This window comes from Notothenia rossii (genome assembly GCF_949606895.1).
Source record: "Notothenia rossii genome assembly, chromosome: 1".
Taxonomy (NCBI): domain Eukaryota; kingdom Metazoa; phylum Chordata; class Actinopteri; order Perciformes; family Nototheniidae; genus Notothenia; species Notothenia rossii.
Genome location: NC_136912.1, coordinates 3578127 through 3601003, shown reverse-complemented (window position 1 = coordinate 3601003; position 22877 = coordinate 3578127). Strand labels below are relative to the sequence as shown.

Here is a 22877-nt window from a genome sequence, read left to right as displayed (position 1 = left end):
ATATAGAGGGATAGAGAGAGAGATAGATAGATAGATAGATGGATAGATGGATAGATAGATAGATAGATGGATAGATAGATATATAGAGGGATAGAGAGAGAGATAGATAGAGCTATAGAGAGAGAGATAGATATATAGATAGATGGATAGATGGATAGATAGATAGATAGATGGATAGATAGATATATAGAGGGATAGATGGATAGATAGATAGATAGATAGATATATAGAGGGATAGATAGGGAGATAGAGGGATAGATAGAGATATATATAGATAGATGGATAGATATATAGAGGGATAGAGAGAGAGATAGATAGATAGATAGAGAGATAGATAGATAGATAGATAGATGGATAGATATATAGAGGGATAGAGAGAGAGATAGATATATAGATAGATGGATAGATAGATAGATAGATAGATAGATAGATAGATAGATAGATGGATAGAGAGATATATAGATAGATAGATGGATAGATAGATAGATAGATAGATGGATAGATAGATAGAGAGATATATAGATAGATAGATGGATAGATAGATAGATAGATAGATGGATAGATAGATAGAGAGATATATAGATAGATAGATGGATAGATATATAGATAGATAGATGGATAGATAGTTTTTTTTTTTTTAAAGCTGATTTGCTGCATCAGTTTCAAACAAGATCCATAATTGTTGCAGCTGACACTTTTGAGTTTGTTGTTGATTAAATATGTGTATTATATGCTCTGATCTGAGCATAAGGCAAGTTCATACAACAACCCAAACTATATGGCAAGATAACACAAGTAGTAGGTGGAACATGTTATTTTACATTTGGATGAGAACACTTTACATACAAACTCTAAAATGTTGAATTCAGCCGTCTCTTATAGATGCTATCTCTTTACGTTAGTGAGCCGGATCATTTGGCTCGGCTCTCTTAAAGCACCGGCTGTTTCGGCGCCCACACGGCCCTTCAGGTTACCACAGTTTACCATGGAGTTTCGAGGCTCCGGCGGTCGCAGTTTACACGCGTGCTCCACTAGCATCCCCCCCCCCTCATCGCGTCTAAATCCTGCACGATGTCGGGGAAGCAATCTTCAAAATACTCAGAAAAGAATCCCACCAGACTCCTTTGCCCCCCCAACAGAGGGATGTCCTTGTCCTTTTTCCTTTTCGTCATTTCAAGCGATAAAAACCCTCGATCTTCTCTCGTATTATTACTTTTTTTGGACGCCCTCGGCTCGAGTTCAGGGCGTTCCGAGCTGAATAAGGGTCAAATGACGGCAAGACGCGGAAACGCTGCTATATAGTCAAAAAGTTATTTGTTCTTAACAAAGAAAGAAGTAAAACCAAACACACCTTGTACAGTATGAAGTATGAAGTCTGCAGTATGTCTCACTTGTTCAGTGACTCACAAGTTAAAGAAGAGAACAGCTTTGGGCATGCCTCTGGGTTCACTTTATGAGAAACCAACTAAGCACCACTGAGCTTCATCCAGAGGCACAGCGGGAAGATGAGACCGTAATATAGACTCTCACGAGGATCATGGCAATCTAACAAGTCCACCCAGCATCCATATTTCAGATGGAGCGAACAGCAGGAGAAACCAACCCAGCACCGATCGGGCCTTGACTCATACGATTGGCCTCCTGCTCCATCAGCTTTTTTGTTAATAACCTTGTTTCTACATGACCTGCTGTGGTGGGAAGTTGTTTTAGGACATTTGGGAAACCAAGGAATGGAGTAGTTTAAATGAGGCAGGTTAAGTTTGAGTGGGAAAGTTAATTAAGTAAATTGGACATCAATGCAATATTGGCGATGCTTAATTGTCCATGGACTGAAAGCAATCAGTTCATTGGGTAATCTTTTCAGTAGAAACTGGTTCCGATAAGAATAGTCTATCATGTTTGTATACCATCCACAGTGAAGAAATACCTGGGCCCTTAATCACACTTGCATTTTCCTTCATTTCTGTCCCCAATCCGCTCTGTCAAAGCATGACACGTCCAGTCTCATCTAAGTCAAATGTATTGGACATCAATGCAACATCGCCGACGCTTAATAGCCGATTCAAGGCCTGAAAGTGTCAGTTCATTGGGACCAGTTGAAGTAGAAATGAATTCCACTTAACAAAGTGGTTCCCAAACTTTTTCAGTCTGGCCCCCCTTGGGTAATTGGAAATATGTTCGGGACCCCCACCAAATCGGTTCCCATCTATATTGGTAGGATTAATTGTATATTGTTGTAAAAACATTACATTTTCTCTGCTAATAATAATAAGATACAAAGATCCAACTATAATTGTATATTTTATTATGGATTACACATGAACAAAAGTGCTTGTAATAGATTTGTGAATTAATTTGGCCTAATTAAAACTACAGGCCTTCTTCCCAGAGTAGTAGATTTTTAAATTCAAATTTCTTTAAGGAAAATATATTAATTAACTACTATTTCTACTGCAGGTTGCAAACGATCACATCACTCTACCATTCATATTCCACACTTAGCCTATCAATGACATGTGTGTGCTTGCTTTCCCTTGCAGATCTTCTCAAACTGGGGCTGTTTTGAGACTGCCCCTCTCAGTTCATTCTCAATGCTCAGCTTTGATCTGTATTTCGTTTTGATGGCAGCAACAGCAGAGCAGCCTATCTCACACAAGTAGGATGTTGCAAAAGGCAGCATTATGCCCACAGCTCTCTGACCAATGACATATTTTCGAGCAGTGTTTGATTACAATTTAATAATAATAATAATAATAATACATTTTATTTGTATAGCACACTTTAAAAACAACGTCATCTCAAGGTGCTTCACAAAGCTAAAAGATCTTCCCGCGCCCCCCCCTGCAGTACCTCCGCGACCCACCAGGGGTCGCGCCCCACAGTTTGAAAACCACTGACTGAATATATTCCACATTGAGATTTGTATACCATCCATATGAAATAGGTATGGTTTGAAGAGTAATATTAGATTCCCCAAATGACCCACCAAAAGTCCCTTTCCTCCATGATCAGATGTTTTATTTAGCCTGGAAACCCTGTGTTTGCAGGTCATTTTGGTTTCATGCCACACTGACTAACTTTCATAGAGATAAACAGGGGCTCCACCTCCAATCCAGTTCTCTTTACCATGTCTTGGACTTGGAGCTGATAATTATGCCTGACAGCGTTATCTTTGCGTTCTTGTCAACTAACCTGCAAGCCTGCATTACCTTCAAAGCTGCATCAATGTTTCACCAAATCCATTTTTCTTGTCATGTCTCGTCTCTCAAGCTTTCATGAAGCTGCAGCACTGTTCCTTCACATCCTGTGCATACAGTATACCCGTTTGGATTGTCTCAGGTTCATTTTCTTATGTCTGTCTTTTAAGACTCTCCATGCCTACATTACTTTATTCTTTGTATCAGTAAATGTGTTTCTCTGGCTTTTTTACTGTACATTCCCTGCTTTGCATTGACACACATCCCTTTCTTTCTTTCATATACATATTATTCTTTCTGAAAAGCATTCATGCAATTAAAGACGTTTCCAAAATAATTGCCTTCCACAAAAATAAAGAGTGGCGGCAATAAACAAATACATATTATTGGTTCATTATGAAGGAACACCTCCACCATTAATACGTCAAAATGAGTTGATTTGTCCACTAATGTGTCTTGTGTGGTAATTTAATTGAGTAAAAATAATGATAGCAATACACATATGTTTAAAACTAAAGGAATAGCAGCCAGCCCACTCTCCTACATATCAGTTCATCTTTTTCTCTTTTTTGTATATGTCTTCCCTGTACGTTGAGTTCTCTCCAGTTTAGTTTGATGTGTATAACATATGTTCCTGTCTAGCAGACATACTCCCACAGGGAGGTTGGACTGGAGAGGCAGCTTTCAGCCTCTAGCTGTATTCTGTGAAAGCCAATGCAAACTGTTACATACAAAGTGAAGCATCATGGGACCACACAGCAAGAGTTTTAAGTTCAGCTTCCTCACCAACCAACAGACATGTCCAACAGGAAGGAAAGTCTACCCAATTGAGTGGTGAGGACAGTTCATCAAATCAGAGAAGAACAAACACAGAGGCAAACTTTGAACACAATAAAAGTTCACTTCAACACCTGGCTCCGTTCCTGAGGGCTTGTTTCAGGATGCTCCCCTCACTGATACTTGGCTGGATGATTGACAAGACGACAGAATGGCTGGTTGTCCTCTCAACGAATGCCCTGCCGTCTGTCTGAACGGGAAGGTATTTAATTGGCTGGCTGTTGGGGCTGCTGACTGAAGGACTGGATTGATTGACTGGCTGACATTCTGAGAGACTGAAAGGCCAGCTTATCTTTTTGCTGTCTGACTGATGACGGATCCTCTGGATGGTCTGTTGGATTTCTGCTTGACTGGTTCACTGACAAACTGTGGACACATCTGTAGGGTGTCATGTTCCTCAGCACTTCTCTATATCTGTACTGTCTGTTTCTCTCTCCTGTCTATCGTTCTGTCTCACTCAGTTGAAAGGTTCATGGCCTGGTCCCTTAGGGAGCTGAGCTACTCTTGTCTTCCTTCTTGTTGTTTTGTACTCTCCTCAAGACTCGTAGAACTGAAACGACGGCAGCAACCTATCCCCACTTTAACCGTAATCAAAACATTACATCCTTATAATCTTCACATAGACATTACATGCTTAGGCTTTTATTCAAAGTGACATTCATACACTTGCATGCCTACAGGTACATGCCCGTTGATCCGTTGAACCACGGTCACCAATCGTTTAAATGGTCGCTTCTGGGGACCAATCATTTGTGCCCTGGTTAAAACCTCTGCATTTGCTTGATTCATAATTACATCCATTATCTCTTCGTCCACTTTAAAGCAAAAGCTGTAATTCCACATGTTCATTTAGTCACTCTTTTACACTGTTTACATTATATTAACATACTGCCTCTCGAAGCTTAATGAAGTTGTTAATTTTCTGTCGGATTGAGCTGTCAATCAGGCCCATAATGGCCGTGTTGTGAATGTGACGGGTGGATGGAGTTCAGGTAATATGGATTAGAAAAGAAAGGTGGCGATGATCAAGCAAGTGATCATGTGTGCACGTCAATCACTCAGTCAATCACTCCTGTCCAAGGCATTTACATTACGAATTTGAGAAGAAATCATCATTTTTGGTTGATTCAACCGAATGCTAAATACCAATTGGTCCCATGCATCCTTCAAGAACTTCAAAGAGTCATAACATTAATATTTATTTCGGGTGAAAATTAAAAGAAAGACCAACAAATATGATGTTCATTGGACTTTCGGACACTTCAATGAAACAGTGCCTGGAGGTTGTTGGCATTACGTCATGAGTATTATATTGTTTTTTTGTCTATTCCTACATGGATCCTATTTTCAATTGAACATATAATGCCATTTTAATGTAAAACTCTTATGTTGGATGTATCCTGAATTATTATATGAATGCAGCTCTTCTTTCATTCAGTGTTAGAATGTGGGGAAATACATGTATTCATAAAACATGCAGATTATTACTCCCAACATCCCTCTTATCTGTTCAATCCTACTTTATCCTGTGATTTTCCAATGAGGACAAACACAGAGTATATTTTCACAGAGGCCCTCAGATCCTCCGGAGCTTACTTTGGGAACTTTCCATTTGTTTCTGTGACCTGACATCATTAGTGTTGTTTGTCAGATCCAAAGCTTTAATTAAAGCCAAGCTATCAGGGACAATAATTAAACACAAAGAGAGAAGAAAGGAACGGGGAAAATAAGGCTGTCTTTCCTCTGGCTTCTTGTCAAAATAAAATCAATGGCGAGGACGTGATGAAGGCAGAGAGGCGGGGATGAGATAGCAAACAAAAGGTGACAGGTTGTGTTTTGGCGATGGAGCAAATTAATTTGGCTTTTCTAGTTGAAAGGCAGCAGATAGGTTTGAAACAATGCCGACAGAAGGAAGAAAGGGACAGTACAGAGTAGAAGGAAGTCAACAGGCAGATACAACGAAATAGAGATAGATCAAATTTGATGTGGTTAGGATTATTCCAGTTTTAAAAAACGTTGCTGATCTTAGTAGTTGTGATTGGCAGTAAACCATCAGCTGTGAAATGAGTCTTGACTAGTGCTGCGTACCGGTACACCAAACCGGTACTGGACTTGTAAAAAGTTTCGGTTCAAGTCCGATTAAAACCGGAACGTCGGGAACCGGTACTTACGTATATTCTTCTTTTTGTTCTAAACCATCTAAAACCTTCCATAAATCGAGAGATTTGCGCTGAGAAAAGATCGTGTCGGCTTCTGATATGGCGGCCATTACTGAACTCACGAAGTCTCGTAAAATATCGCAACTGCTCGCGAGATCTGTGTGACGTCAAGGGAAGCTAGCGATGTGATTGGCTTAGACATAGTGGACAGCGTGGTAGGTGTGTAACAGTGCAATGTGTATAGTCTACTCTACACTCTACCTTTCAGCAAGGTTTTAGGGATTTAGGCTCAGTCAGCTCAGGGACTGTTTGGTTACTTTAGTTTGGTAAATGAAATACATGTTTGAACTGTGTAGTAGTTCACTGTAGTTGCTGTCATAAGTCATTTGTAGACTAAGTGGCAAAAAGTGTTTTTTTTACATTTGTACTTTGTAGAGAAATGTAGACACAAGTTGGAAGGGAGCACAATAAACCTGACGAGTTTGAATTTGAGTTCATTATGAGTTTATTTTCAATTGATAATTAGCTCACAATAAGTTCACTTTAGTTACTCACACAACTTGACATAAGCCATGGGTTCAGGTCCGAACTTATAAGTCCGGACCTGAACCTGAACCTCTGGACTTGAGTCCGGACCTGAACCTGAATGTGAGTCCAGGTACGCAGCACTAGTCTTGACTGACTCATCTGTCGTGTTTGTAGAGCGGACTAAACATCAGGTCAGGTTAGCAGCCACGTCGTATCAGCTGTTAATATGAGCTGCTGATAGATGAGAGAAGCCCTACGTCACTGCCTTGAAAAATAATGTCTCCGCCCACTTTACGGTGAAAACTAAGAATTGGCGCCAAGCGTAATAAATAGTTGTATCGACCGTAAAAGCTGCTGTGTCTTGGATTGCACGTCAAACAAATACAACGATCAAAAGGAATGATTTTCTTTACTTTTATCTAAAAAAAAAAGGGTGGTAAAAATCTGTGGCTTCAGGCTGTCCACAGAGAGGACGAAAAACGTAATCAATGGAACCGTCAATCAATACGTCAGTTGGAAACACTTCCATCACCGCCTCATGATGCTGATGAGGTCAATCGTCAAAGTACCGTAATTTTCGGACTATAAGCCGCGCCTTTTTTCCCATTTTTCGACGCTGCGGCTTATATAACGGTGCGGCTAATCTATGGATTTTACAGGTTACAGTCCACCACCTTTAACTCTATGGGCTCTATGGCCGGTCCGCGGACCCCCACCTTTAAGCGGCGGGCTCCAGCAGGAAAAGCTGGAAGCCTGAAAAGAGTGAGACAGGTAGCGCGCAAAAGTAAAAGTGGAACCGAGAGTGGTACGAGAGACAGAACGAGAGCAAGACAGACAGACATTACGAGAGCGAGACAGTTTGTCCCCGTACCACTGGTTGAAAACCACTGCTGTTGATCACTGCCGGTACGTGCGCTGGGAGCGCACCGTTTAAGTTTGAAAGTTGAAAAGTGTGTGTGTCTGAAACGCTATGTGATACAGTACAGTTTACACAGCACATGTTCTGTAGCTACTATTGCACTAAATGCTAACACTTGAATACGTTATGCAAATATGCAACTTGTTTGTTGAAATGTTAATAAATGGGAGCTTCCTCAAACAGCCATCTCTTTCCCGACAATCCCCTCTGTGCACGAACCCTTACATATGGTAATGAAACATTAAAACACCTGCGGCTTATAGTCCAGTGCGGCTTATATATGTACACATCATTCAATTTAGCTGCTGCGGCTTATATTCAGGTGCGCCTGATAGTCCGGAAATTACGGTAAATAGAAATGTATGAAGTCAAAGTAGTTAATGTAGATTCTAAATTGAAATATAAAACACTGACAAGCCAAGGAAATCCAAAATGTAAGCCTGCCACTCGTCCACCGGTAGATTCCCAATCATCGATCTTCAGGGATGTTGTGTAATTGTTTATGTAGCTGACCATGGTATTTGGGCTCTTAGTAGATTACACATTTGATTGGCGAAAACCAAATGACAGCCAATGTGTTTACCCAAAAAGAGGCGCGGCCATGACATAGAAGGAAAGTACCTGGATGTGGGTGTTGTTGCATTTTTTGAAATCCTCTTGATCTTCTTCAACACATTCCCTTAAATCTTAGATATATGGAGGATTGAACATTAACATACAATAATTCAAGTTGTCTTCAAAGTGTGAGAAGAATCAGGATGAAAGACGGAGAATAATCAATATCCAAATAGCTGTGTGATAAATAATTAATTACCCTTTCGTGTTTTCATCGAACCGTGCCATCCATTCACATCAAGACATGTGTGTTCTACTTGGCAGTGGAATGAATCTGCTTCAAAGCTGAAGACATGCAGCTCCGACTGATTAATGGATGACTTTGATAATTATCAAGGTGAAAGTGGTTCACGTTGTTCCATCGAGTGAAATTGCTTTTTTCTGTGGGTGTTTCATTTTACACGCACACACACGGATGACAACAGCGCCGGGTCAAAGGCAAATTGAAGGCCTGTGGTGGAGGAATTGAATTGTCAATATCAATTTCATGGAACAATTTGAAGAGAGGAGTGAGGGCTGCTCGGGGTGTGGCGCGGTGGAAATGAGATGTGACTGTGAGGCTAACCGAGGTGCAAGTCAGGACAGAGGACAGGGAGGACGAGGAGAGGCTATTAGGGAAGGGCCACTTTGAGACACGTCCGAAGTTGTCTTCCATTACTTCTGAGTAAATTGGGTTGAACCATGTCACGGCTTTGTTTCTTCGAGCAGGTTTTCTAACCCAAGAAAACAGGTGGAATTTATTTGGAATAGAAAAAGGTTTCATTCCTCAGTTGGTGTTTTTTTTTTTACTCTCAACGCCCTGTCATTCACGCTGTGGTAAGATAACTTTTCCACCCAGGAGGGAATACCAACTTTGCAAACAAATTAAAAGAGTGGGAGCTGTCCTGATGAGATATGTTCTGCTGGATTAGAGCCTAATCCACGGTTAATCCCCCTGAGAAAGGTAAATAGCTTAATGTCAGTTAGCATCCTGTTAAAACATGCAAATTACAACATCCCCCCCCCCCTCTTTCCCACTTAACCCTTCCTCCTCTTTTCACCCCGATATAACTGCATCTAGTACACTTTGTATTGTTTCGTTATGTGCCTCCAAACTGAAGTACAAGAACGGCCGGTGAGCCTTGTAAACATTGAATGAAAAGCGATGTTGCTTTTACAGTGTTGGCAATTTCCATTTTTATTGGTGTATCATAATATCTGAGCAGAGAAGCTGAAATCTGTTCTCGTATACGGATGTTGTTTTTATAAACATAAAAACCCTGGTTTGATCTGAAAAGTCCAAACAGATATTACTCCGGGCTTTATTAAGGCTTAACGAAATAATGATGACAGTTCATGGATTTATTACCGGGGCGCATTACCTTGAAGGGATTGTGTAGCATGGGTATTAGATATTTATGGACTGTATGACAATGTTCTGCATGCTCTTAATCATTTAGTTATTACCACTGTTAATGTTAATACTCTCCCCTCCCCTCTCCGTCTCCCCCTCCCCCTCCCCCTCTCTGTTATATAGCTGCTGTGCCTTTCGGACAGGGAGTGTTTCCTCATCTGTTTGCAAGACGTACACTTGTCAGAGGCCATGAGTAGCAGCTGGGGTGACAGTCTCCAAAACTCTTTGACGTGGAACACCTAAAATGGGGACAGGACCTGCTGCCATGCTGCAAGCTCAGCTCTAATCACCGCGAAGACGCCCTTCAGTTCACCTTCCTCTCTACTTAGATTTGCCCCCCGACCTGCAGCCCTTCCTTATTCAAAACTGCTGCTCGCCGCCTCCCTCCCTTCAACTCCTCTTTTTCCTCCTTTCTGCTGAGGCGATATCACTTCGATAATCCAAACCATGGCCAGCAGACAGCGCTTGTCCTCCCTGTTCCTCTCCCTCCTGCTCCCTGCACTGTTGCTTCTGCACATGCCGGCCTGGGTGAAAGGCGACTGCTGGCTCATAGAGGGGGATAAAGGCTACGTGTGGCTGGCTATCTGCAGTCAGAACCAGCCTCCGTACGAGACCATCCCCCAGCACATCAACAGCACGGTCAGTATCTATCTGCGGGCCTTTACACCACCAGCCACCTCTATTAAAACCTTCATGCACTCTGAGGTTATCATGATGTCAGCAAATGCCATTCCAAGGTTCAAGGTTCCTGATTGTCAAAGTAACAGAGCTACAGAGTAATTATGTCGTTGAAAATCTTTGGTCACAGGCTTCTCCAACAATGCAACACAATAATACAGATAAGCAGACTGTTTAAACAATATTAAAGTATATTATATTAAAAGTAATACAAAAAGAAAAATATTTCTAGAGAAAGTGGAATACGAGTCTATATACAGTACAAGTTATTGGAATGATGTATTAGATCATAGATAGATAATTACTAAGTAGCAGATGAGTGTTGTGAAATGGTTTCATCAGTTCAGGTGTTTAACAGTCTTATTGCCTGTGGGATGAAGCTGTCTCTGTGTCTGGTGGTCTTTGTCCGGATGCTGTCCGGGGTCTTTGATACTCCTGAGGTGATAGTGGCTTTTGCAAAGCTGCAAGTCAATTGAGTGTTCTGTTGATTGGTTGGTTTATTGTGTGATTCTAATGGTGGTGGATCCTGGTGATAACTATGACAGTGATGGGAATACCGAATGCACTAACTTTCTAAAATCGCATGTTGATTTTTTATTTTCAAAGATGATATTCATGTGTCCAATGATAGTGACAAACATATTTGGGGGGTGCTAGTGGATCGCCGGAGCTGTTAGATTAACATTAACATGCTTATTGTAGTTGTAAGTGCACTGCCTTGCGGCCTGTAGCACCGTCCTTGATGGAGCATATGTGTGGGCTGGAAAGGAGTGAGCAGAGAGTAGAGTAGTTGTCGATTCTTGTTCTGTTCTCTGTGACTGTCTGCCTCACCCTCTCAGACTTTCAGTTGCACGCGCTACTAAAGGGACGCGTTACCATGGCAACCAAACAATGGTGTAGCTGTATTAAAGTCCGAGTGGAAACAGTCCTGAGTCAATCTGATTTAGTCAGAAATCGGGAGAAATGCGGGAGAAATATGACCCCGGGAGGAAACCGGGAGAGGGCAATGAAATCGGGAGAAATATGACCACGGGAGGAAACCGGGAGAGGGCTATGAAATCGGGAGAAATATGACCCCGGGAGGAAACCGGGAGAGGGCAATGAAATCGGGAGTCTCCCGCGAAAATCGGGAGGGTTGACAAGTATGGTGACAAAACCAGCAACGATTGCTAGAGTGTTATGTGGCAGTGATTTTATAGCAAAGTCTTGCTAAATTGATTAGTTTGGGGAACAGAACATAATAGAGTTTATTGCCAAGTAGGTTTAAACTTTAAAGCTTTGGTTCATACGTAACCACAACAACGGAATTACGTTGGAATAAAGGAGAAAATATATAAAAAAAAATTTTTTAATTCTTATCCGTAAACTGTTTTGGATTCATGTCCCTTAACCTCCATGCTTGGACAAGTTAAGTATGCTGATGCTATTTGGTTATGTATTGGCCTGCTTTTACATACTAGAGAGGAACTATCTCTGGTAGGAACACAGGGATTTTAGCCTTTGCAGACCGTTAAAGGTGGGGAGGTCATTTTGGAGAAACCAGCTTGAGTGCGCTAGAATTTTGAAAATACACAACCGGAAAAAATCTGCCACTTCCTCACAGAGCCCCTCCTCCAACACACACGAACAATCACATGACCAATGAGGGCACGAGATAAGTTAGTGCACAGATGGAAGGATGACAGGCAGGTAGGCCATCCAGTTACTTTAGCCGGCTCAGATGATTGGTCGTGCTTTTTACAGCGCCACGGCTTCTACAGATGACATTTATGGATTTGTTGTCAAAGCACTTCAGATATTCATTGCTATCGGGATGTTAAGAGCATTCCATGGAATATAATAACAAGTGTATCTCGAGCCGGTTTCTCAAACTTCACCTTTAACATGCACAAAAACACATCACAGTACAGGAAAGGGAAATACCCACAGATCGGAATAGGGCCTCTTTAACAAGCTGCATTCCACTCCTGGGTTCAACATCTATCACTGTTTGATATCTCAGTTGGGATTCAGCTCCTTACAAACAGACTGTGATTAACTAAACACATTTTGACCAGACGTATAATAATGGAAAGTATTCATTAGAGAGCAAACCTGCATGTTTGGAGGTGTAAATGCTCTTGGCAGCTATTTCTGGCGAGGTTTTCCTCTATGGCTGCCAGCGGAGCAACGCATTAACTGAAATGAATCTGCTCTCTTGTCTCCTGTAGGTTCATGACCTGAGGCTGAATGAGAACAAACTTAAGGCTGTGCTCTTTACCTCCATGTACCGCTTCACAAACCTCACGGACCTCAATCTCACTAAGAACGAGATCAGCTACATAGAGGACGGAGCCTTCGCTGGACAGGCCAACCTACAGGTCAGCAGCCCAAACACAACTCTGTTTCTGTGTAGTTGTTTTAAATTGGCCAATCAGAGATTCATAATCTTCATAATCCATCCTCACACATTTATAAAAACATGATTAAATTATTTGTTTCCAGGTCTGTGTTAAATCCCTCGAAGTGTGTATTGTGTATTCTTTTGATTGTATTAACTTATTTGTATATTTTGTAATGGCTAGGTTTGCACCATTAGTTTGATTTAATTTGTTAAAATAAGTAGGATTTAATACAGTTTAGTTTCTGTTCAGTGTTAATTTCGTCAATTACCTTTTTTACACGACTAAGACGAGACGATGACGAGCTAAAAATAGATTCTTGATAACGAACACTTTGACGAAATGTATATTTAGTTTTCGTTGACGAGACGAGACGGGACTAAGGTGTTAATGGTGGACTATCGGACATTCAAAATGCAGGGTATTTTCCCCCAAGTGTCCGTCTTGTCTGTCAAAATACATCTTACGTTTCTAACTTGCAATATCATTATTTCCGCTCTCTTCCCTCCAGAAGAGCGATCTCCCTGTGTCTCTCTGTGTGCGGGGGGCGGGGCCTAACAGACATGCTGCAGCGGCACACAGAGATCTGCCGGGGACGGAGCGTTCAGAGAGTATAGAGACACATTTTGACAAAAACGTTTTGAGTTTTCGTCGACTAAAACTAGACTAAAACTAGGAAGGATAGGAATGACTAAAATGTGACTAAAACTAATAACCATTTTCGTCTTAAGACTAAATCAAAAACAGCTGCCAAAATTAACACTGTTTCTGTTACACGATGCAGTAGGTTTAGGGATTAGGGATTAGGGTTACATCTAGTTGAGTTAGGAATATAATCTGAAACCATATAACCAAAGTCCATTTTGCCACAATATGGTTGCTGTTGAAAACTTTCCAAGCTGTTTACAGAAATAAAACTCAATCATAGGTTTAGTTCTCCTGATAAAAGATATCCATTCAAAGGAAACTTTTTTTGCTGACCACACTAAACAACCATCAAAGTATTAACATTAGATTGTTTTGTGTTTGGTTTGATTAAAAAGTGTAAAAGTCTACTTTGTCTTTGTGTCTCAGGTTCTCCAGCTGGGCTACAATAAGATGACTAACCTGACCGAGGGCATGCTGAGAGGTCTGGGTCGAATCCAATGCCTCTTCTTGCAACACAACCTCATTGAGGTCATCGCCAGCAATGCCTTCTGGGAGTGCCCCAGCCTCAGCAGCCTGGACTTATCTTCCAATAAGTTGGCTCGTCTTGACCCGTCCACATTCACGGTCCTCAACAGGCTGCAGGTGTGTGAACTGGCGGGAAACCCGTTCCACTGTGGCTGTGATCTTTTCACTTTCCTCACCTGGCTGGAGGCGTTCAACAATGTCACCCACACCTACGACCGCCTCCAGTGCGAAACGCCTCTGGAAATGAATGGTTACCCTCTTCTGAGTCCGCTGCCTGGGCACGGAAAAAATGCCCGTTACACTCTTCTATCCATGTGTCGCGACGGTGTAATTATTCCAGGGATGACCTCGCAGACACCAGATCAAGATGGGTCAGGCATGGGTTTGGATAACCCAGATCAAGGTCTGTACCCCCAACCAACCATATCGTCCACTGCTGACCCCACCTATAACAATCAGATCTCCATGAAGCTTGAAACTGTCTCCCTCTATAGCGCTTCTCTATTGGTACAGATCCCACGACCATACAGTAAGATGTACATCCTTTCCCAGTACAACCAAAGCTTTGTTGCAGACGTCAAGCCCCTGAAATTGAAGAGAGAGACGCTCACTTTGGAGAAACTGAAACCACACACGAACTACACTTACTGTGTGGCGTCTGCGAGCAAAACTCAGCGGTACAACCACACCTGTCTGTTCTTCACCACACGAGCTTTGGGGTCAGAGGACCCACAAGCCAACCCGTCCACAACTACCCACTACATCATGACCATCCTGGGATGTCTGTTTGGCATGGTCATTGTGCTTGGAGTAGTCTATTACTGTCTCAGGCGGCGACGCATCCTGGAGGAGAAGAAGAAAGCTATAAGCGTGAAGAAAACTATTTTGGAGATGAGGTACAGGACATTTTGTTTTTCTGTCTGTGTGTTTATGGAAGTGTTAAGTGACCTTTGTTTCCTAAAGAATAAAGGTCAGGGAGGGGAGCCACCACACAGTGATTGCATCTACACTGAACAAAAATATAAACTCAACACTTTTGTTTTTGCTCACATTTTTTATGAGATGAACTCAAAGATCTAAAACATTTTCTACATACACAAAATAACCATTTCTCTCAAATATTGTTCACAAATCTGAGAAAATGTGTGATAGTGAGCACTTCTCCTTTGCCGAGATAATCCATCCCACCTCACAGGTGTGGCATATCAAGATGCTGATTAGACAGCATGATTATTGCACAGGTGTGCCTTAGGCTGGCCACAATAAAAGGCCACTCTGAAACGTGCAGTTTTGCTTTATTGGGGGGGTCTGGGGGGGTCCGAAAACCAGTCAGTATCTGGTGTGAGGGTTAGGGTTAGGGTTAGGGTTAGGGTTAGGGTTAGGGTAATGTTGTGAATCGAGTGGCCCATGGTGGTGGTGGGGTTATGTTATGGGCAGGCGTATGTTATGGACGATGAACACAGGCCACTCGATTACCCTAACCCTAACCCTAACCCTAACCCTAATCCTAACCATCACACCAGATACTGACTGGTTTTCGGACCCCCCCAGACCCCCCCAATAAAGCAAAAATGCACGTTTCAGAGTGGCCTTTTATTGTGGCCAGCCTAAGGCACCCCTGTGCAATAATCATGCTGTCTAATCAGCATCTTGATATGCCACACCTGTGAGGTGGGATGGATTATCTCGGCAAAGGAGAAGTGCTCACTATCACAGATTCTTTCAGATTTGTGAACAATATTTGAGAGAAATGGTTATTTTGTGTATTTAGAAAATGTTTTAGATCTTTGAGTTCATCTCATGAAAAATGGGAGCAAAAACAAAAGTGTTGCGTTTATATTTTTGTTCAGTGTAATATGTTAGCCAAACAGCATTGTGTGTCCCCTTGGTAAAATGGTTTGTCGTTAAGAGGTTCAGTTCTTCAGTTGTTTTTTGCTTTGTTTTGTTTTGAAAAGCAAATTTGTTCCTTCCATAATCTTTATTGAAGCTTTGGGCCATTCTTATTTGTTATAATTTCTTGGAGCTTTAATTAAAACAGAAAGGACTCTGACGCTCCAAGGCATCGCTGAAAGGAAACAATAAATCTAATTAACTTTTGAAAAACAAAAAAGTTCCACTTAATGTTGGAATCATGCTGTTTAGGCAATTTTCAAAATGATGTACAAAATACGAGGTGAGATAATGAATCTCTCATTCTTCAGGTATGGCCCGGAGGCGGCTGCTGCAGTGGCCAATGACCCGGGTGCGATGCAGCGCCTCCAGGAACAAGCTCACCACCAGCACCACCATTCAGGTGGAGCAGGAGGCAAGCTGCCCCAGTCTACCTCCTCTAGCACAGGCATGCTCCACGGATCAGCCAACACCAGTACTTCACGCCTCTCCACCTTGCCGCAGGTAGAGAAAATGGCCACTGCCTTTTCTGAGGCAATGAGCGGCAAGGGCAACTACATTGATGTGAGGACGGCGGGGATGGCAGTGGAAGGCAGGGAGGGAGGGCTGGGTGCTGGAGGTGCAGTGATGGGAGGGGAAGCAGTGGTGGATATGCGAGGTGGGGCTGAGAATGGGACGGAGGCCGGGGAGGATTCGGATGATGACGGCCGTGGCTCAGCATCAGAGATCTCCACCATCGCCAAGGAGGTGGACAAGGTCAACCAGATCATCAACAACTGCATCGACGCCCTGAAGCTGGATACCTCCGCTTGTGTCGTAACCAGCGCTGACAACGCCAACTCCGTGTCCAACTCTCAGCCGCTGACTTGCATCGCATCCCTCCCTCGCAACCTCCTTCCTTTATCTCCGGGCCACCTTGGCGATCAGATCATGGCCTCCTCTCCAAAGGTGCATCCAAAGTCCCACCCCCAACCTCATCCTCAGCCTCACCCCCTGCAACATCCTCAGCAGCATCCTCAGTTACATCCTCAGCCCCATCCTCAGTTACATCCCCCTCACCCGCCTTCCATGGCCCCAGTGCCCCTTGTCATGCCCCTGTCTGAGCGACCGGGCATAAGCGGCGGGGGTTTCCTTTCCCCTCCTTACCGTGACCCACCGCCAGCCAATGCGGTGCGGCCCCTTCAGAGGCAGTTGAGTTCTGACACTGCTGTGAAGAACCGTTGTAACCCTGCAGCGGGATCAATCAAGAGCAACAGGGTGTACAGTGTGGATATACCCGAGCAGCGCAGCGACCCCCCCAAGTACCCGATGGATAAAGGAAGCCCTGTGGGTTGTGGTGGAGGGGGCGGAAATGGAGGAGGTGGCGGCTGCAATGGAAATGGGATGGGAAACATCAATGGTGGTGGGGTGAGTGTGAATGGGGGGGGGATGGGGTGTAATAACGGGAACGGAGGTGGAGGTGGAGGTGGAGGTGGGGGTGGGGGTGCAGTGGTTGGCCCAGGACAGCAGCATCAGCACCACTTGGAGGTTCAGCCAGACTACCACAGCTCTGAGCACCGCCACTCCTTTCCTGCGCTCTACTACGAGGGCGGCAACGAATCACCCTTACCGGCTCAAAAGGCTTCATTCCTCAAGCCGCTGGGCCGCACCAAGAGGGATGCCACGGCCACCTACTCCCAGCTCTCCCCTTCCCGTCACCACAACTACAACTCTGGCTACTCCTCCAGTCCAGAGTATTCGTCTGAGAGCACACTGCGGATCTGGGAGCGATTCCGGCCTTACAAGAAGAGCCCCAGAGAGGAAGCATCCTATATAGCGGCAGGCCACGCCCTGCGTAAGAAGGTGCAGTTTGCCAAGGATGAGGACCTTCACGATATTTTGGACTACTGGAAGGGGGTTTCTGCCCAACAGAAGCTGTGAGCCAAGAAAGGAAAGTCAGGGAGATTGTGAGGTTCGATGCCAACAGCAGACTAATAAAGGGGATCAGATGTTAATGTAGCAAGACAAAGGCGTATGGCACTCACTGAGGTATCCATTGAAATTGATAATTCCCCTGCTGGAGTTAAAGAGATATTCTCTCTGGGTGTTTTAAAAAATTCCATAATAATCCATTGACATTTTAAGAGGTTGTTTCTGAAATTGGTTATTTCCCGTACAATAGGCTGTTCACCAAACTGCCTCATGCTGAGCGCTTTGGTCCTCGCAGGCTTCCTTAGCCGGTCAAATCCCCACTAATGAGCAAGACAAGGTGGTAACAAGCAAAATGTTTACTACCTCATAACTGGTACTTACTGTAGCTCGGCAATTTCACCAGATGCAGCCCCCTTTCATGACTTAAGCGCCCCCCCACCCACGTCCTAATCCCATCAAACCGCCATTTACAAAATAAATAATCCCAATGCACCGCCAACACCTGCTCTCCTATAGAAGCATCATTTAGGGAGATAATGAGAGACGGGGCAGGATGAGGAATTAGGTGTGCTTGTTTTAGAGTAGCCTGAAACTTCCTCTTTGGGGGAGGACATTAAGTGATACTTATCGGGCTAATTGTTCTTCCTGGCAATTAACCACTGTAAGGATAGGTCGGAGACGGGGGTGTGTTGAGCATGCTTATCGATTCGAAACACCTCACTACATATGTTCACCGGTGTGTGGGCATGTATAAAGTTGGTGCATGCTCGTGAGAGTGATTGTGTGGGTGGGAGGTTACAGTTAGGGCAGAGTCTTCTATTACTCTCAGTCCTGTCTACGGTAGCAAAATGAATAGCTCAGTGGAGATACTTTGCATTTAGATAACAGTGTGTGTGTGTGTGTGTGTGTGTGTGTGTGTGTGTGTGTGTGAGTGTGAGTGTGAGTGTGAGTGTGTGAGTGAGTGTGTGTGTGTGTGTGTGTGTGTGTGTGTGTGTGTGTGTGTGTGTGTGTGTGTGTGTGGGCCTAGCATGTCTGTCTATCTAGATAGCGTGAAGTAAACCTCTCCTGGCCCATTTCTCATTCACTGTTGTAGCATATTTCGTGTGATAAGGGGAGCTCTGAGGTAACACATTCACATTTCAATAGTGCAAGTCATGCGGTTTGGTTGTGGAGGTGTTCGCTCCTATATTAAAAGAACCCTGTAATCACATTTAGGGAAGAGAGACAGCAGGTGAGAGGTTTTGCTGCATCTCATTTTGAACCTGCCAGCGTTGGAGAGGAGATAGGGTGTTGTATCAGCTCGAGGCAAGGCTGCTTACAAACTTAAAGTATGTCAAATACTCCCTGCACTACACACTGAGATACAATAGATGCTAAGTGGAGTGAACGCCCGAGGGAATGTCTTGGCCCCCGACTGGATGACTCGCCACTTTCTTTATATGACCCGCTTGCTCTGGGTGGGAACCTGCTATGGACCAAAGTGCCATTTGGAGGTACAGTATGATTTTACAAGTTTATGTGATATTCATTAATTGCTTTTTTTTCCTTCTGTATGGTCCCAAGAACATAACTGCCTCGGTTTATTATTTCATATTTAGGGTTTGACTTTATTGGTGTTACAATGAAAAAACAAATAGGAGCAAGGCTTGGTAATCATAACAAAACAAACAAACAAAAGGCTTATGGATGTGTTTCTCATTTGCATTCATGAACAGAGCTTTTTAGTACACAAGAGACACAGATGCTTACCAGACAAGTGCTTCAGATAATCAAAACGGAAGTACTTGCCATTCATGTGTTGATCTTATTGCATTCCCTCTTGATCAACATAAATGCTATCAGAATATACACTTCAGCAGGCTGTCTTTTCATATTCCTATTCTCACCCAGACCTTTCTTTCTCTGATGTGGCACATCTCAATTGAATAGGTATAAATTATGTTTTTAAATATCTAATGAATTCATTCACCTCCATGTTTTCCCCCCCGCCCGCAACCTCTGTCCAACTTAATGGGGTAAATGAATGAGTCATTTGCGGAGGTTGATGTCGTGCTAACTTCTGAGGTCAGAAGGGCATGCTGATATTATTAACTCTGCCAGATCCTGATTGAAATGAATGACGGCTGCCTTCGTTGGCCTATATCTTTCTTTCTGTCCTTTCCTACCGCTTTAGATGTTTAACCATGGTCCACCGTTTTCTGTTGCCTCTAACTCTTGCAGACAGGAATTACCCTGAGTCCGAAACACTAAGGTCAGATGTATGCTTCACGAAGACTCTGCAGGTTACGATTAGGCCAAGGTCAGCTAGTGTTTGGACCTAACCTCCTGGGCGTTATTCCCGTTTGAGTCAGATTGGCCTCGAAGCCCTTGTCTATGAAGCCTGGAAGTGATGCATTTCTATTAGATTTCCCACTGGATGATATCATCGTGTCGACAGGGCTTGAGTTTACCCGCTGTTCGAGGTGTAAGTTTGACGAGGAAAGGGAAAGCAGAAGGTGGCATGTCCTCTTTGACCGATAAAGATCTCAGAATGGAGCTCTACAAAGAAGGTCAGGAGATAAATCTGTTGTGAAGTAACAGAAGAAGATTATGCTCATGTGTGTACATTTCCATTTTAGCATGAGAGTAGAAAGTAGTCCTTGCAAAAACTGTGAAACCAGGGATTGTTGTTTTGCATTGGAAGAAATATCAGAACCCGAGCAAACATTTGAACCTTGAGGGGTAAAAACATGTCATATCATTTGATGAACAAACCATATTGTTCATCCTTTAGATATTCTATTGTTTCATAATGAGTTTGACCTCTCTATATCATCTGTGGCAGCCAATCCAATAGCCCCACTAGCGCTCACAATGGATGTCAAAGGCGCGTCATTACTCTGCTATCAGATCAATAGAACCTAATGTTGGCGGGCGGGAGCAAATAAAAAAACACGGAGGAAGTTCCCTTGGGGGCTCAGCTTCCTTTTTTATGAAGAGCCCAGTTTTGTTTTTTTCAATTGGCCCACTTTTCATAATCCTCTGGCAGCTCCCCTACGTGTTGAGTCCAAGGAATAACCAATCAATTAGATTTAAAATAGAACCACAGGCTATGCGGGGTTGGAAGCTTTTTTTTTAAATGGCTTCATTTAGAAGAAGCTGAGGTTACCTACATATACCCTCTAGGGCAGGGGTTCCCAACCTTTTTTGCCAAGAGCCCCCCCAAATGACTCCTGTTGGTAGTTGCGCCCCCCCACACACACACATACACACACACACACAAGGGGGGGAGGGGGACACAAATAATCAAATATTAATAAATAAATAATACAACTGAAACCGGCATGGACAATGACTATTTTTTTAAATGTGCTTATCCAGAAAAGCCTGGTTTGGACACTTTACGGGCAGAAGAAACATTTCTATTAAATAAAAATAGCCTTTAATAGCTACTAATTTGAATTTGTATTTAAATTAATTAATCAATTAGTTTTTTATATTTTATTGTAATGTAGAGACAAGGCCTTTAGTGACAATCAAGTATTGGGTTACAATTATATGTAAAAAAAAAAAAAATCTAAATATGATATTGGGCCTCAAATCATCTGAGGCCAGGCGCCCCCCCTGCGATCTTTGGCGCCCCCCCCAGGTTGAGAACCACTTCTCTAGGGTTCCCTTGGATGTCAGGAATAACATTATCTCAATGATTGATGAGTAAAGCATGTCCGATTGTCAACATTTGCTGGAGATCACTTCTCATTTTTGTCCAATCATTCCGTTTCTTTGAGTGTGTTTTAACTACGCTTTCATTTATTTCAATTGGATTTCACTTCTACATTACAATTCTGTTTGAACGCTGAGCCAAGCCTTGCTCCTCTTCCTCTTCCACCTTTACAGTCTTTTCTTAACTATGTAATCATCTAGAGAAGTCAGCAAAGTATTTGATCTTTCTCACTTACCATGACGGGTGTCTGACTCCATTCCTCAGGGGCCAAGAGTCCACAAATTGAGACTGACAGATGTACGGATACTGTACCTGAGGGTCTTCTCTCCACTCTGGCCAATTAACAACAATGATAAATCAATGTGTTGGACATGTCTGACTGGCTTCCAGAGGAAAGCGTACCAGGAAACAATGGAGATGTCACAACTTGTGGCGGCCTCTGAGGAATAGATTCAACCCGTTCTGTCCTGAGTCCCAGAGGTACAGGTAATCAGGCATGGTGTCTGCTCTGAGCTCAACAATAAACCCGTTCACTGGGGCTGTTGCTTTCCCAACACGAGGTCACAGAGAGACGAAGAGCTCGAGTGAACATTATGGTGTTTGTGATGAACGGGTACTTTATCTAAGACTTAGTGGAATGACTTTCTCTACACCTCAAACTAATTCATGTGTTCTTTACCCTGTTGTAGACGATATTGCTGGCTGCCTCGGGGACTCATTGCTACCAAGTTTGGTTTCTCATTTCAAGTTTATTGGAAAACAAATTAATAGTCTTGGAAAATCATAGAACAACCCTCTCGAATGCCTCCTTGTGGAGATGTATCTGCACCTCATTCCAACCTGTATACTTGCAATGGTTCCCTGGGAATAGCAGTAAGACCTCTTTGTTTAAATTAACTTTTGGATCTGTACAATAGGGTCTGCAGTGGAAGCATGGACTTTGTGTTAATGCTGTAAACATTAACGCATCGTTCAGACAGAGGCTTCATACTTGCAGGAGTACACCCAGAAGCATTCCTCTCCCTATCTCCTTTTGCCCCTTTCTCCTGTACCATTATCAAGTTAATGTTACAATACACCCGGGCTGTGAACATAACTTTTTGAAACTTCTCTTGTACTTTAATATCGGTACAAAAAATGGGAGTCTGGGGACAGAAGTTATGCGATACAGGAAATCAAACAAATTGTCCCGAGGATTTTAATCTCCAACTTTGCCCCGGTACATTTATATCTCCTTACAAAGTTGTGCATTCTGCTAACAGAATAATATATGTATGTTGTTAACTTGTAAGATATATACCTTTTTACATCCGATACATTTCAGAAGCTGCAGTTTGGTGCAATTTGAAGATTTGAAGTATTTTTGTGCTATAGTGTGACACGGTTGGACGGTCCTGCTTTCCACTATAGGGCAGACGGATCAAGCCAGGGCGTCTTTCCAAACTCTTTCGTACATCTTGCTGCTCTCGGAGAAGAGTTCTCAGCAATTATGT

General features: G+C 43.1%; 1 protein-coding gene across 3 annotated transcripts in view; it reads left to right on the top strand.

Moving 5' to 3' along the window:
• The window catches only part of LOC307017619 (protein phosphatase 1 regulatory subunit 29-like), a 339917-nt gene extending 318621 nt beyond the window's left edge, over positions 1 to 21296 (top strand). For 2 of the 3 annotated variants that reach the window (XM_079647255.1, XM_079647256.1), the window contains exons 5-8: positions 9772 to 10287; positions 12537 to 12686; positions 13782 to 14776; positions 16082 to 21296. In XM_079647255.1, the coding sequence (XP_079503381.1) occupies positions 10096 to 10287; positions 12537 to 12686; positions 13782 to 14776; positions 16082 to 17690 (2946 nt within the window). In that variant the 5' untranslated portion in view covers positions 9772 to 10095 and the 3' untranslated portion in view covers positions 17691 to 21296. The remainder of the gene's footprint in view (positions 1 to 9771; positions 10288 to 12536; positions 12687 to 13781; positions 14777 to 16081) is intronic. The other variant, XM_079647257.1, reaches the window with a different exon arrangement.
• Positions 21297 to 22877: the final 1581 nt, after the last annotated feature.